Below are 15,547 nucleotides of genomic sequence, written 5' to 3' on the forward strand. Positions count from 1 at the left end.
TATAATAATGTATGAGTGAAATAAAGTTAGTAGAATGTGTGCCTATTGCCATTTATGGAATATTTTAACCGAAACTCCTAATGTGGGAGTACTAAAAATGGTAAAACCGAGACTCTAAAATGAGATGGATGGAGTATTATTTTTAGTACAACTCGTACTTCATAAAAAAATTCTTACTATTTAAATTATTTTTATCAATATTATTTTATTTATAATAATTACTTGTCATATAATTCGTACCCCAAATCGAAAACTCTAGATACGCCACTGCTTGCACAATCAATTACATGTTTGATATCTTCATTTTCTATTCAATTACCGGTGGTAGTGACGGGAAACAAGGCCATGGAAGATATCATCACCACTGTTCGGTCGATCGTCGGCGGCGAGTTTTAAGACATGGACATGATTCGCGCTCTTCACTTGGCCAAAAATGACCCAACCGACACGATTAATATCATCTTCGACAAGCCAAGGAGCTTTAAGAAACCTGAATTTCCCAATAAGCCCAATTCCTCTCTTAATGCGGAGCCTCCGGTTACCATAAGGCATAGCGTTAGTCGGCTAGAGGATCCCGATTCTGCTGCGAGTTCGAGCGTGAATTTAAAGAGTTTGAGTGGAAACAACCAGTTTTCCGGGAATGGTTGTACTGATAGTGGAAATTCAGAAGAAATGGGGAGTGAGTGGTAATTTGTTGGAAGTGGTGAGGTTAATGAGCTTTTTACTTGTAAAGGGAGAACCATGAAGCCTGGCGATGAGGTGAATTTTACTTTCCCTGCTCAGAAAAAATTGACAGCATCCCAACAGGGAAGATTGGTGGTGGGCGAGGTCGCCAGGTGGCTACATGCTCTGAGATTGTAAGGTTTTCTACCAGCACCTGCGGAGAGGTATTGTACAGCTTCTTCTTCTTCTTATTCTTTTGGTGACTAAGATGATTTAGTATATTCATACGCTTGAAAGTAGATTTGCTCAAATTTTACGTACATTGATAAGAAGCCATTTAGATTGTTGCTTGGCAAACTATTGATTGAATGGTGCAGATTGGTCGTATTCCTCATGAATGGGGCCGGTATCTTTTACCTCTTGGAAAGAGATAAGAAGGTTTGCGTTAAGGGGTGTTGCAAGTCTTCTCCTCCTATGCTGGGATAGGATTCGGTTGTTTTATCTATTAGGTACGTTGGTTATTGTATAGGGAATTTGAATCCAAATTACATTTTCTATGAACTATTTAAACTCTGTGCTTATTGCTCACTGCTATTCAATTACACTAAGAAGTAATTAGTCAACTTTCTTAAATGTGGCCTAGCATTTATGCAAACAGTTCCATGTTCCAAAAGTGCCAACAGATGTCACTCAGGGCGGCCAGTAATTCAGCTGAGGAGTCAATTCTTCACCCCCCTTCCCACTCTGTTTAAATTGTTCGGGCTAATTCCTTTCAAGAAGGTGAACTTTCTCACCCTCATATGAATGACAGTTTTATTTGCTTTTTTTAATAAATTTTAATAATCTAATGAAATCTATGAAGTTTTCCCTAGGAAGGACCGTACAAGTGGTTTGAGACTTTGTGTTTTTCCTACGAATGTGTATATGTCTGCTCCTGCTGGAATCTGACCATTGTTTTTGTTTTAGGTAGAATTTACCCCTGGAGATCTGTATGCAAGGAAGAGGCCTTTGAATTCTGAGGTACTAACTCTACTGGATACTTATATGACGAAGTAAGTATTATAGTGTTAATTTCAATTGAACAGGACAGCTCTTTTTTGCCTCCAACAATTTCACATATAAATAAGTTCAAGAGTGCATCTTCTGGAAATGAAAATAATGGTGAAAATGAAGAATCAGTTTCTGAGAATGACCGTGACAATATTGTAGGTGTGACTGACAGATCTGAGTTAGAGGTAAGGCATTCAATTATCTTTGTTATTTCTTTGTGGTGCTCTCCTTAGGCTTTGCATAATATAGTTTAATACTAGTATTGTTGGGAAATAAACACAGGCAAACACGAATATGAAAGAGAATGAACACCATAAATTATTTACCCAGTTCGATACAATGTGTATCTACGTCTGGGGGCGATGCCAAGCCAGAGATTTCACTATATAATTTCAGAATAAGCATAATTTAACAATGATGGAGCACCTCTATTTATAAGCAACTAGAGAGCCCTAATTCTAGTCAAACTAGGAAACATATATCACAAGGAAAAAATACTTCAAGGAAACAAATCCTAAACATGGTAGGAGATAAATTAGTCTCCATAATTAACAATCTCCCACTTGGAGACTAACAACTCCTAAACAACCATTTCCTCGTGATCTCATCCCTTTATCCGCTTAGCATCGCCTAACCTTCTCTTCAAGTTCCAAGGCCAATTGAAGGTATGCATAGCTTCAATTTCTCTAAGGTCACCACCTTAGTAAACATGTCTGCAGGATTCTCACTTCCAAATATATTCACAAGTTGCAGGATTTTCATCTCCACTAGGTGTCGGATGTAATGATACTTCAACTCCACATGCTTTGTCCTAGAATGAAACGTTGGATTCTTCGTCAAGAAAATAGCACTCTGACTATCACTGTAGAGTATGTTACTCTTGTTCTCCTTCCCAAGTTCATCTAAGAAAATAGCACTCTTGGTCTCAGTTTGAGGGGAGGTTTGTTGGGTTACAAACTCATCCCACATCGGATGAGGGAGGAAGTTGGAAGGTGTATATAATTCCTGTCCAACCACAATTAGTTTGAGGCCTTTTGGGAGTGACCCAAAAACAAATCCGTGCGGGCTTGATCCAAAGCGGACAATATCAAACTAATGTTGCAGTCGACGATCCTAACAAGTGGTATCAGAGCCCAGGTGGCTATGGGTTGTGCCTGGATGAGCCCCGGTTAGGGTCGGGCCCTGAAGGACTTGGGTTAGAGTCGGGCCCAGGATGACCCAGGGGCCAGGGCTGGAACGACCCATGATCGTGTCAACTGCGTTCCCGATGTGGTCTCGGTTTGAGGGGAGGTTTGTTGGGGTACAAACCCATCCCACATCGGATGAGTGAGAGAAGTTGGAAGGTGTATATAATTCCTGTCCAACCCCAATTAGTTTGGGGCCTTTTGGGAGTGACCCAAAAATAAATCCGTGCGGGCTTGACCCAAAACGGACAATATCAAATTAATGTTGCAGTCGACGATCCTAACAAGTATGAGTATATTATAGGAAATGGAGCCTCCCAGTACCCTACTATGTGAACTTCACCCTTACCAGAAGCAAGCTCTCAGCTGGATGATCCAACTTGAGAGGGGGCACTGTGGGGATGAGGTTACAACAACCATGCACCCATGTTGGGATGCTTATCAGCTTGCTGACAGGTATGTTTAGTTGCAATGTGTCCACTATTCTACCAATTACATAGTTGGGTTTTAATTTCCAGTTGGTTTCATTTATGGTATAAGCTGTAAGATCTGTTGCAATATTGTGTTTATTTGCCTCTAGTTAGTTATTACTGAGATAAGGACATTATGTATTTGCTTGCCTATATTTAACTTTGTATAGGATCCATGGTGGAATCCAGCAGTTGAAGAACAAGCAGTCATGCGGATTCATCGCATTGGACAAACTAATAAAGTTGTAGTCAAAAGGTTGAAGGTATTTTACTGCGAATTTGTTATTGATGGGGATCTCTAATATGTGTTTCAGATTGAATCATGAAATCTGAAAGTGTTGAAGCTGGTTTTTGTGGCGGGCCAAGTTATGCTAATATAACAATCATCATGTGTCAGGATACCGAGGAGCGAATGGAAGCAGTACAGGCTAGGAAGCAGAGAATGATATCTGGTGCTCTAACTGACCAAGAAGTGCGAACTGCGCGAATAGAGGAACTAAAAATTCTCTTAACTTAGATGAGGCTTTTGACTGATGCATCTAACAGTATCAAAATCTCAGGGAACCTCTCTTGCAGATTTCCCGATTGGATTCTGGTTTGTTGAGGAATATTATTCCAAGCGATATCATGTTCCCTTAGACGATATTGGGATAAATTGGAAGCTAGTGGGAAGTTGAAGCATGTAGAGTATGGTTTAGGGAGGAGTTATGACAAAAATGGCGAATGCTTTCTGATGAACAATATCTGCTTTCAACAAGGAGCGCCCATGGAGAATATCCATTATTCGATGGAGCAGGAGACATAAAAATATGTTGTTATAACAATAATTTTTAATAGTGTATATGGTGGAGTCATTTCCCCCACATGGTATTTGTCTTGAATGGAGACAGTAGAGTACTCCTTGTAAGTTCATGAGTTGTATGAATATGTGCCCCAGCGTGCTTACTTGAGTTTGTGGATTGTAGAAATCGTTATATTTTTGTGCCATACAAGAAACATCACTAGAAGTGAAAACATGTTTTTGATCTGTTATTTTCTTGCAACATTCGTTCTTATAGAGTAAACACCCCGAAGCGATGAAAAAAAATCAAGTTAATATTACACCTTACACGCCCTTGTCAATTTTGGTTGCTGAGACCAAAATGATATCTAAATAATGGAACATTATTGAATAGTAATCACTTCAAATAATGTGACAAAATTTACCATTGACAAAGATAAAGATTCGTTGGGTCCTACCAGTTAAAAAATATTTATGCTACTGGGACTACTCCTTGTTTAAATATTGGAAATACTACCATATCCAATAATACAGCGACTGTATGATCCTACTATAACATGGCCCACTTGTTAACTGCTTCTGTCACGTGGGCATTGTTCAATTATCTCCCCCATTCAACACCAATGCAATTGTTGAATTTGTTGTGCCAACCTTGGCCGATTTCTAAATTTGGCAAAAGATAGTTGATGATCATGTTAAGACTGTTTAGTCTCAATTACAATATCTAAATTAAAAATTTAAGGAACCTAGATATTGAAAAAAGAGAGGACCACAATCTGGTGCTGTTGTAGATGCTTGTACCCAAAAAAATATGTGCAATATTAATAAAGAACTTTAGATTAACGAATATTCGTAGCTCAGATGCTTCCACATGATCTGAAAACGCCAAATACATTTTGTCTCTACAAGTTAACAGCCCTACATCGATTGTAGTAAATGCTTTCTCGTTGATCTTCTTCAATAAATTATCAATAATCATGCACTATTATTCCTTTTTTTTCATTTTGGCTACCTGTAAGTTCCCCAGCTTATTGAGAAGGCAATAATGGAACTCAAACAATTATCCCATGCTGATTGATTGTGAACTCACCACTGAAACAAACAACTGTACACTCTCAACCTAGAAACCAGAGGAAAACAGAGCATCCCCTGTTTCTGGATCTTACAATGGCAGAGATGATGGGTTTTGTGATGGAATGGGCGGTGGGATCGACAACGGCGGAGAGCATGGGGCGGTTGTGGGGCACAGTCGAAGCTACATTCTTGGCGCGAGGCGTGCGATTGGGTCTGTTTATTTCCTTGATAATGTCGACGATGCTGTTCGTGGAGTGGCTTTACATTGGGTTTGTTGTTGCATACGTCAAGCTGTATAAGAAGAAGCCCGAAAAGAGGTACAAATGGGAGCCCATTCGGGCTGACCCAGAATCTGGAAATGCTGCTTTTCCTATGGTTCTTGTTCAAATTCCCATCTTCAATGAAAAAGAGGTCAGTTTCATTATTCTAGAAAGATAGAGAGACCAAAGGTTTATCCTTTATGATATTGTTGTGGTGGGTTTGTAGGTTTTCAAGCTTTCGATTGGTGCAGCATGTAAACTCACATGGCCTGCTGATAGTCTGCTCATTCAAGTCATCGATGGCTCTACCGACACTCTCGTCAAGGTAGTGTCAAAAAGGCCAACATTTCACTGAGTTTGTGTTGTATTTTCTACTTTTGTTCTGAATCAAAACAGTATAAGCTCTTCTGAATTGACCAAGGTGCCAAGTTATATAGTTATTTCAAGTTATCAGTTAAAATTGTAGGAAATGGTGGAGAAGGAATGTGTGAGGTGGGCAAGTGAGGGCATTAACATTAGATATCAAAGTAGAAACACAAGGGAAGGCTTCAAAGCCGGAGCACTCAAAGAAGGCATGGAGTATGGGTATGTTAAAGAATGCCAGCACGTTGCCATTTTCGACTCTGATTTTCAGCCCGACCCTGACTTTCTCCAACGTGCCGTCCCTTTTCTCCTTCACAATCCTGATCTCGCTCTCGTTCAAGCCCGTTGGAGGTTTGGTAAGATTGCCTCACTAATCACTCATCAATTTCTGCACTCACTTTACCATTTTGAGATAAATGAAACCTTTGGATGCAGTGAATGCAGATGAATGCTTACTGACTAGACTGCAAGAAATGTCTCTGGACTATCACTTCATGGCTGAGCAAGAAGTCGGATCATCTGTCCATGAATTCTTCGGATTCAATGGTAGCATTAAGTCTATAAAAATCTATACTTTGCTGTAAAATTGGAATAGTCTGATGAGATGTGAGCATTTGATCAGGAAGTGGTGGAATATGGAGAGTGGCAGCAATGAAAGAGGCTGGAGGGTGGGATGACAGAACCACTGCAGAAGACATGGATCTTGCCATTCGAGCTGCCTACAAGGCTGGAAACTTCTATATGTAGGAAATCTTGAGGTATGTATGGAGTGACATATTTTATTGTTTTAACCTACACTCTAATGTAGAATGACAATCTGTGGTTTGAATAGGTGAAAAGTGAGCTTCCGTCTACTCTCAAAGCGTTTCGTTCACAGCAGTATCGTTGGTTCTGTGGCCCGAATAACTTGTTTAGGAAAACAATGATGGATATTGCTAGGAGCAAGGTTTGTTTTGAGAGAAATAAGTAGCTAGCACTGAATTTGTGTGATGAAGTAGTGGTTTTGATGTTGGCAGAAAATCTCAGTGTGGAAGAAGATATATATGATATACAACTTCTTTGTGGTCAGAAAGATAATTGGGCATACTTGCATATTCTTTTCCTACTGCATAGTGCTTCCCTTGACGATTGTAGTAGCCGGGGTTGATGTTCCAAAAGGGGGCGCAGTTTTTGTGCCGTGCATCATCACTGCCATCAACGTAGCCTTGTCGACTCCAAGGTCATCCCTAATACTAGTATTATTACTAGATTAGAGAGTATTTGCAAATGTTGAGAGTTGATAATATTTCAGGTCACTCCATCTAGTGGTGGTTTGGGTGCTGTTCGAGTGTGTGATGTCGTTCCACCTCACCAAGGCCATATTCACGGGCTTGCTGGGAGCGAAGAGCGCTAATGAGTGGCTCGTCACTGAGAAGCTCGGAGATAGTGCAATGAGGAAGAAGATTCAGAGTGAAGCAAGTGCTAATGCACCTAAGAGATCACTCTATCAGCTCATCAGAAGCAGGTAAATTTTTCCTTTTGTTGTCTGTTAATATATGATGTGATGATGCAGTTTGAATAGTGAGACAGCTAAATTTATTGTGCAGAATTTTGTTGAGCGAGGTGGGATTTGGGATGTTTCTTGTCATGAGTGGAATATATGGATTCCTATTTAGAAATGATTACTACTTCATATATCTATTCATTCAAGCCTTCATGTTTACAGTTGTGGGATTTGGGTTCCTTGGCAAAATAATTCCGAGTTAGCATAACATTCTTTATATAACTGTGAACCATTTATTGATTTATTCAATCTGAATTCAATTGTTCATTGTTTGTTATAATGCATTCGAGGTAGATTTTTTTTAAAAAAATTAACTCCTATACGAAGGAGGAAATTACAAATAAATTCTTATACTATAGAAAGGAGGAAATTACAAGATGGCTCGAACTCGACACCTCATACAATAATGTCTAAGCTCCTTGTCGTACCTTGAGTTCGATTATTGTGTGGCAATAAATTATCAAATTTCTAAACTTAGGAGATACTTAATAAATATCATAATACGGAGGAGATGAGATTTTCGAAAATCTTCCGGTGGGGATTTCGAAAATTGTCTTTGAACAAAAGATCACATAATGTAATTTGATAAAATATTTATTTCGTAAATTAACTTATGAATTTCTAGAAATCATCCCATTAGATTATCGGATAAGAAGATCTTTGATTCTAATAAGGGTATTATTCATCGTACTCAAGATGACATAATTATCGGATAGCGAAAAATCCATAAATATTGACAAGTGAAAGTAACTTATGACCAGTGGCGTAAGCAAGTGGAAACAGGGGTCATGATATTAATATTACATTTATTGGTAAGTTAGAACGAAGCTTGGTGCTCCAGTGGTCTATTGCTCATAATGTCTCTCCGCTGCTCTGAGTTCGATTCTTGGCTGGAGCAATTTTTAACTTATATTCTCTTCTTGACTGGAGCAGGTTTTAACTTATATTCTCCTAATCCTTTTCTTTTTCTTTTTCTTTTTGAAAACTACCTTACTATTTCTATACTCATCATTTTCATTTTTGTTATGCATTCTCCTTTTCATTATTTTAATTATGTTTATGTTTGAATACTTTTTTATGTCTGTACTAACATTTTCATTTTTGTTACAGTATATAATTATATATGTAGTAATTAGTTTTTTTAGTTAGTTAATTATTTGCACTCCTACTAACATTTTCGTTATTGTAATGTAGTACTCCAGTAATTAATTTTTAGTTAGGTAAAAATTTGCACTCCTATTTTATTTATAGATATTAGGATTGTTTACTATACTTAATTATTTTGATTTTCCCTATTATGTTTGTTATTTCATTTATTTTAATTGCTTTATTTATTATATTGATACTCTATTTTTTTATCATTTTAAGTAATGTAACTCGTACTTCAAATAAAAAAATTCTTAGTTTTTTTATTGCTTTTATTTTTTACTATGAAATTCTTATTTTTAACATTTTAGGTAATACTCCCCGTCCCACTTTAGGAGTCTCATTTGAGTTTGGTACGCGTTTTAAAAAATGTAAACAAAAGTTGGTAAAAAAGATAGTGGAATGTGAGTCACATTTTTATATGTTAATCTTATAATAAAGTATGAGTGAAATAAGGTTAGTGGAACATGCGGCCTATTGTTATTTATGGAATATTTTAACCAAAACTCCTAATGTGAGACGGACTAAAATGGTAAATCGGGACTCCTAAAGTGGGATTGATGGAATATTATTTTTAGTACAACTCATACATCATGTAAAAAAATTCTTACTATTTAAATTATTTTTATAATCAATATATTTTATTTATAATAATTATTTGTCATATAATTCGTACCCCCGAATCAAAAACTCTGGATACGCCACTGCTTATGACTAGCACTGTTTGTTCTATGTTACTTATATAAATTTAGAAATAAATAATCGATCATTGAAATCTCGCAATGGCATTTTTCGGTGTGGTTTCATCCAAGAAGGATTTGGATAAACCAATTTTCCAAGCATTCCCTTTCCTTTTTGGGTTATATTTCAAACGTGCAAATAAACCCTTCCGTGGTACGGAGTCAAATTCTAGAAAATGCATTTCTAATCAATAATTCTATTAAGAAGTTCGATACCCTTGTTCCAATTATTCCTCTGATTTCGGAATTGGCTATATTATTCTACTTGCGTTTTAACTTCTGTCTTCCTTAATCCTTTTAAAAAAATAAATACATACCCCTTTTGATTGGATTTGATCCATTCCCTTTGATTGTACTTGATTTATTCAACATGAAGTATTTATCTCAACTTGACTCACTTAGAGCTAACCAATTACCACACTTCAATGTCATTAGTCATTCAAAGATAGTGGATCCCTTCACAATGGTTTTTCTAGTTTATCTTATATTTACTTTGTTTTTTCCCTTTGTTTATTTCAAGTAATATGTCTATGAATAATTAAACTTATGGAATTCTACTAATTGAGAGTGTACTTGACTAAATATGTTTTTCTATTGATCTATTCAATCTCCAGACTCCACTTTTGTAGTATAAAATTCTCAACGATTATACATGAGATTATTTGGCAAATAATTAATTGATTATTGTACTGTTACAAAAGTCGAGAGATGGATATTTATACTTTGAACATAAAATTAATAAACATCAAATCAATTATAACCAATAATATTTGAAATTAAGTACGAATGAAACAAGGAATCTTGGGAATTTTTAGGAGTTGCAATTCTCATGACTTGTAACTTGGTTAATAACCAACAATCTTAATGAGAGTTTAGTGATAATGGTGATTGTCCTAGTAAAGTCCGTGTCATAATTGGATTATTAGATTTAATAACTTAATTAATTAATACCTCAAGAGTCAAGAAAATCAATATCCCTAGAATTCTCCTTTTTTTCACTTGATAAACTTTTACCTTTAATTTCTACTACCTTCGTTTTTTTTAATAAAAATTATTTTTATTTTGGCATGTCCTTTAAAAATGAAAACTTTATATACTTTCTATATTTGGAAATCTTTTTCTCACTAATGAGGTAAGACTAATTCTCCACTAAAATTCAATCGTTTTTTCTTTACATTTATCTTTCTTAATTTACCAATTATACATTAAAATCCGTGTTATTTCAAAAGTTTCTATTTTTCAAAGACAGATGTGGTATTATTTAAATCAATATATACAAAATATAAAATATAATTCACATAATTCAATTTGAAATTTAAATGAGCCCATGTTAATTTATTATTGGACCATGATTATATATATATATATATATATATATATAATATATATATATTGAGTCCACGTTAATCTTTATAAATTTGCATCATGATTATCATATAATCCATGTTAATATCATGCATGTTTGACAAATAGTATGTATTTTTGGATAACATATTGAGTTAATTATTTTATTTTTGTGATTTAATTCGTCTCCATATGAAATAATATGAGGATATATACATAATATATTAGTCAAATATATAAAATATAATTATGAAAAAAATATTGACATTGATCAAAATATCATTTCCCAAATAAAAATATTGGAAGAAAATAAAGGGGAAACCTCGTTATTAATTTAAAATAGAGTTTAGGAGATCAACCAGTTAAATTGGGAAATTCTAGGTCCGTAGTCCACACAATCGAACTATGAAAATTCAGTTCTTGCATTATATATTTCGGTGAAATTTAAGGAAATAATTTATTTTCAAAACTCCAGTTCTCATTATAAAAATCCAAACCCAATTATTTCTAATTTAATTTTCACATCAGTAAAGTTATAACGGCGGGTGTTTACGAAACGCACCTCAATCACAGAAGTAAAAGTCACGTACAACATTCATAGCCTTAAAACTTCAAATTTTCAAAGTAAATTATGTACATTTATCACTTTCCTATAAAAATAATTGGATATTTGCTGAAACGTTTACATTTATATCATGATTGCCTTTTCAAATTTGAACGTACTAATTAAATTCAGATAAATAAATTTCTATAAAATCAAATTCAAGAAAGTTAATAAATCAATCCGTAAAAATCCTCCATTATAATTAACAAGTACGTTTATTTTATGATTTTACACATTACAATTAAAAAAATATTGTTAATTTAGAGGTGACATGATACTACTATTAATAATGTACACTTGTTAGACTATCTCCAACCATCTACATCAAATTTAAACCATACGTCACACCAAAAAGTAGTTTTACTCCAACTATTTACACTAAATTCAAAATTTACACCATTTTGTGTTTTTGTCTCACAAAATTTTTACAGTAACACCATATTTGGTGTTGTTTCAAAAAAAACACCAACAATGAATTTGAGTTTGATGTATGGTTGGTTAAAAAACAAAAAAAAAAGTAATAGACTGATAGTTTTGTTAATCTTCAAATAACTAAACAAAAAAAAAACATGTAATTTTGTTAAGAGAAATGAGAAACGAACAACAATAACATTACAGTGCTTACCATTGTTAGAATATTAGAAATACTAATTGTTTTGGTAATTAGACTTGAAGACTTATTGTTTTCTCCTAAAAATAGAGATTTATTGAGTGTAAGTGTATCTCATCACATGAATCTTGACGATTTCAAATTTTTCATTCAACAGATTTCAAATTTATGGTGTTTGATGGTTCCGCGAATTTCTGATGTTAGTAAATGCTGGTAGAGAATGAAAACTACAACACACAGAATTTACGTGGTTCGATTTACTGAAGTAAATCTACGTCCACGGGAAGAAGGGAGGGCAAGATTGTATTGCTTGATCTGGGATTACAGCTTACAACACAGACTTGCTATATGATTTTATCTCTAGAGAGCTTAACCTTCTTCTATCTGATCTAAGTTCTATTTATATCTTGAACTAAGATCGTGGCTTGCATCACCACCCTAAGTCGTGGATGTCGTGTAGGTCATGGCCTAAGATCGTGGATGTAGCGTAGGTCATGGCCTACGATCGTGGCCTGAGTTGACACCACGTGGTAGTGGGTGCGTTGGACATCCTGTATGGGTCCACTAACTCCTTGTTCGGTCGAATACTGAGACCGAACTGCTTTGGTTGCCGATCTGAGAGTAGAGCTTGATGCCGACCTGAGAGCAGAGCTTGATTGGTTGGCTTTTACCGAGCTGTAGGCTGAGGCCGAACTCTTTGGTAATGCCGAACTCATACTCCTGCTTGGGCTTTGGGCTGATGGGCAGTCATTGCTGTTGGGCTTGTTTAGTACGCACCCCATCACTACCCCCCCCCGAAAAGCGAAGTGAATCACTTCGGCGAAGCGAGTCACTTCGGCATTCTGGAAAAGGGTACGGGGGAGGCTGAAGTCAGGGGACGTGCCCTGCGCGTGACTGCATTAAATGCGGCATTAAATGCGACAGTAAAATCCGGCCGTCGAATCCTGAAAAGGTGGGATATGAAACGGTGCGATGATTTGAAATCTTTTCCAAATCTGATAAATACCGCCTTTCTTCATCATTTGAACACCTTTGCTATTGGCTTCTTCTGCACTCTCTATCTTTTGCGTGAAAAATTTCCTTCCGCTTTCAAAAATTTCCTCAGGATTTCTTCAAACTTTCAAAGAGTAAGAACCATGTCTGCTTCTTCTTCGTCTGAGTCTGGTAGCGGTAGAAAAGGGGTAAGGGGTCTTCTAGCCGGAAAGAATCCGGGGAGAAGACCGTAGAGTATTTTCACAGTATCTTGAGTAAGGATACTGTGATATCCCTTTACGAAAAATACTCTTTTCCTGGGGGGAAGGCGGTGGTACCTGACGGTGATCATAGGGCTGACTCCCCGCCGGAGGGTTACGCCACCGTGTACGAGGCCTGCTTAGAATGCGGGCTTCGTTTCCCCCTCCCTTCTGCCTTTATAGATTTACTAGATTTTTTTCAGCTTCCTTTAGGCCAGGTGACTCCGAACTCTTGGAGGCACTTGTCGGCCTTCGCTGCCGAACTCCGTAGGTTAGGAAGGATTTGTCTTTGAAGGCGATCCTTAAATTCTTTCAATTTAAGAGGAAGGGTCTTGGTTTTACTTGATCCCTGTACAGCCCTTTAGGGCCTTTTGTAAAACGAAGTGGCCGAAGTGGCAAAACCGCTTCTTCTACTATGATAGGACCGCGGCTCCTAGTTTTCCCTGGAGAGGGCCGAAGTCCGTTATCCGTCATCCTCGGCCTGAACCGTTGGACGAGCTCGATGGCGAGCTCAACAAGATTCCCATAGTTAGGAAACAATACACGGAGTCTGAGCTCGTCAAGGGCGACGTCGTGTTCGACATCTCGTCTTCGGACGAAGAGGCCGAGGGTGAGGATTTCTCTTTATCTTTATGCTCTACTGCTTTAACGAAGAAAACTAACCTTGCTTTCTTGCTTTTTGGCAGTGTACATGCTGAATAAAGCTATCCGAAAGTCCTCCGAGCTTGCGGAGCCGGAGAGGCAGAGAGCCCCCGCTCGGCGTCTGAAGCCGAGAAGAATCCGAAGAGGCAAAAAAACCTCTTCTTCGGATCCGAAAGAGCCGGAGCCGTCTTCGGCTAAAGGGAAGGGGAATTTCATGAGTCCCCAAAAGTGCCGGGGAAAGAGCTGGTCATCTCCGAGGTGGTTGCAGACATCCCGGAACACGTCCCTGAGCCTTTTCAATGGCCGACGAATTTTGTGGAGGTAAGCTTTCTGACTTGGCTTCTTTTCCACATTTTTTGATGGCCATTCTGTTGAGTTTTTTTCCTTGTTCATCTTCAGAGAGCCAAGCTCGTCTCCGTGGAGCTCTCCAAAGCATCCCACGACTACGAGGAGATGCAGAAGGAGTTGCATCTTGCTCGTAGTCTGGCCGAACAGGCTGAGGCCAAATTTGAGAGGGCCGAGCTGCTAGGATCTCGGCTCAGGATGAAGCTCGGTCAGCCAAAAACCAGCTCATCATCCTGCAGAGCAGACGAAGCACCGGGAGGCTCAGAAGGAGGCTGCCGATGTGGCTGCCCAGGGGGAGGCTCTCCGTGTTTACACGGAGAAACTCTTTTTGAGCAGCCAGTTCTCGGCCTTTGTCGGTAGTCTGGTAAGGCTAATTACCGATAAGGGCGAGCAGGGGGCCGACGTCGTGCTGCCTCTGTACAGCCGAGAGATAGCAGCTCGGCTTCAGAATCTGCCGCTCCTTGAGGAGCTCGCTTCATCCTCGGTCCTGCTTTCTGCAGACCGAGTCCGGAGTTGTCGAGCTGATCGGGACGAGAACCTGGAGGCTATCTTTGCCTCCGTGGGACCCGTTTCACCCGCTTCGACTTACAACGGAGAGGGTGAGGCCGAGCCGCTGGAGCGGGAGGCCGAAGTCGAGCGGGCCGGGCATCCGGAGAAGGAAGCCGATCAGGAGGCGGAGGCGAGGCCGGCAGGATGCGAGGCCGAGGCTGAGGTAGCTCAGGAGAAAGAAGCTGAACCAGACCGAGGAGCCGGAGACGAAGCTGGCGGAGTATGATTTCGTCTCCCTTCTCTTAGTCTAGTTTCTTCCTTAAAATGGCCTTGAAGCCCTAGTGTAAAAAATTTTCCTTGTGAATGAAAAATTCTCTACACTTGTCTTCGTATAGCTTTTCGTACTCGCCTTTATTCCTGTTGTATTTTACTATCTGCTCGGTACAGCTGCCGAACTAATATAGCTGCTTTGTACTCAAGGAGATGGAGATACTTCACTGGAAACGGCTGTACTCTTCGGCTTTAGACGAAGCTGAGAAAAGAGCTATAGCCGATCAGACGAAGAATGACGAGCTTCTGGCTCGTTTAGTGAAGCTGGAGGCCGATATCAAGGACTTAGAGTCCGATAAGAAGGATCTGGAGGCCGAGCTGAATACGACCATTGCTGAGAGGACTGCGTACGAGGATTACATCCGTGTGCGCGGGGGAGTGACCATATCAGATGTTCAGAGTCGAGTTGACGAACTGTGGGAGGAATATCATGTACTCCGTAGGAACAATGTGCTGGAGAGCCCGGCTTGCCAACAAGTTGTGACATCACTGCGGCGTGGGCTTCTCGGTACAACATTGTTCTTTCTCGGCGCCCCTCATAGAAAGATTCCTTCGGCATATCGTGCCAACAGATGCTCGCACTCCAGATCAAACCTCTGGTTCCCTTGTTCAAAATCCTACTCCCAGTCAACAACGAACTCCGGAACAGCCGGAAACGTCAGACGAGAACGGGCTCA

General features: G+C 38.6%; 1 protein-coding gene and 1 pseudogene across 3 annotated transcripts; both read left to right on the plus strand.

Annotated features, from left to right (window-relative positions):
- The first annotated feature begins 301 nt into the window (after nt 1-301).
- Nucleotides 302-4,381, plus strand: LOC121789360 (DNA repair protein RAD5A-like). 3 transcript variants are annotated; one of them, XM_042187842.1, is made up of 8 exons: nt 302-887; nt 1,041-1,172; nt 1,307-1,443; nt 1,630-1,683; nt 1,749-1,898; nt 3,202-3,353; nt 3,538-3,630; nt 3,765-4,381. In XM_042187842.1, the coding sequence occupies exons 2-7, from the start codon at nt 1,061-1,063 to the stop codon at nt 3,614-3,616; spliced, it is 684 nt and encodes a 227-aa protein (XP_042043776.1). In that variant the 5' UTR covers nt 302-887; nt 1,041-1,060; the 3' UTR covers nt 3,617-3,630; nt 3,765-4,381. The 3 variants fall into 3 exon arrangements, with proteins under 3 accessions (XP_042043776.1, XP_042043777.1, XP_042043778.1); XM_042187843.1 differs by having other exon boundaries at nt 3,538-3,623; XM_042187844.1 differs by having other exon boundaries at nt 1,322-1,443.
- An 854-nt stretch (nt 4,382-5,235) lies between these two features.
- Nucleotides 5,236-7,591, plus strand: LOC121789359 (annotated as a pseudogene).
- The last annotated feature ends 7,956 nt before the right edge of the window (nt 7,592-15,547 follow it).

This window comes from Salvia splendens, unplaced genomic scaffold (genome assembly GCF_004379255.2).
Source record: "Salvia splendens isolate huo1 unplaced genomic scaffold, SspV2 ctg222, whole genome shotgun sequence".
NCBI classification, from domain to species: Eukaryota; Viridiplantae; Streptophyta; class Magnoliopsida; order Lamiales; family Lamiaceae; genus Salvia; species Salvia splendens.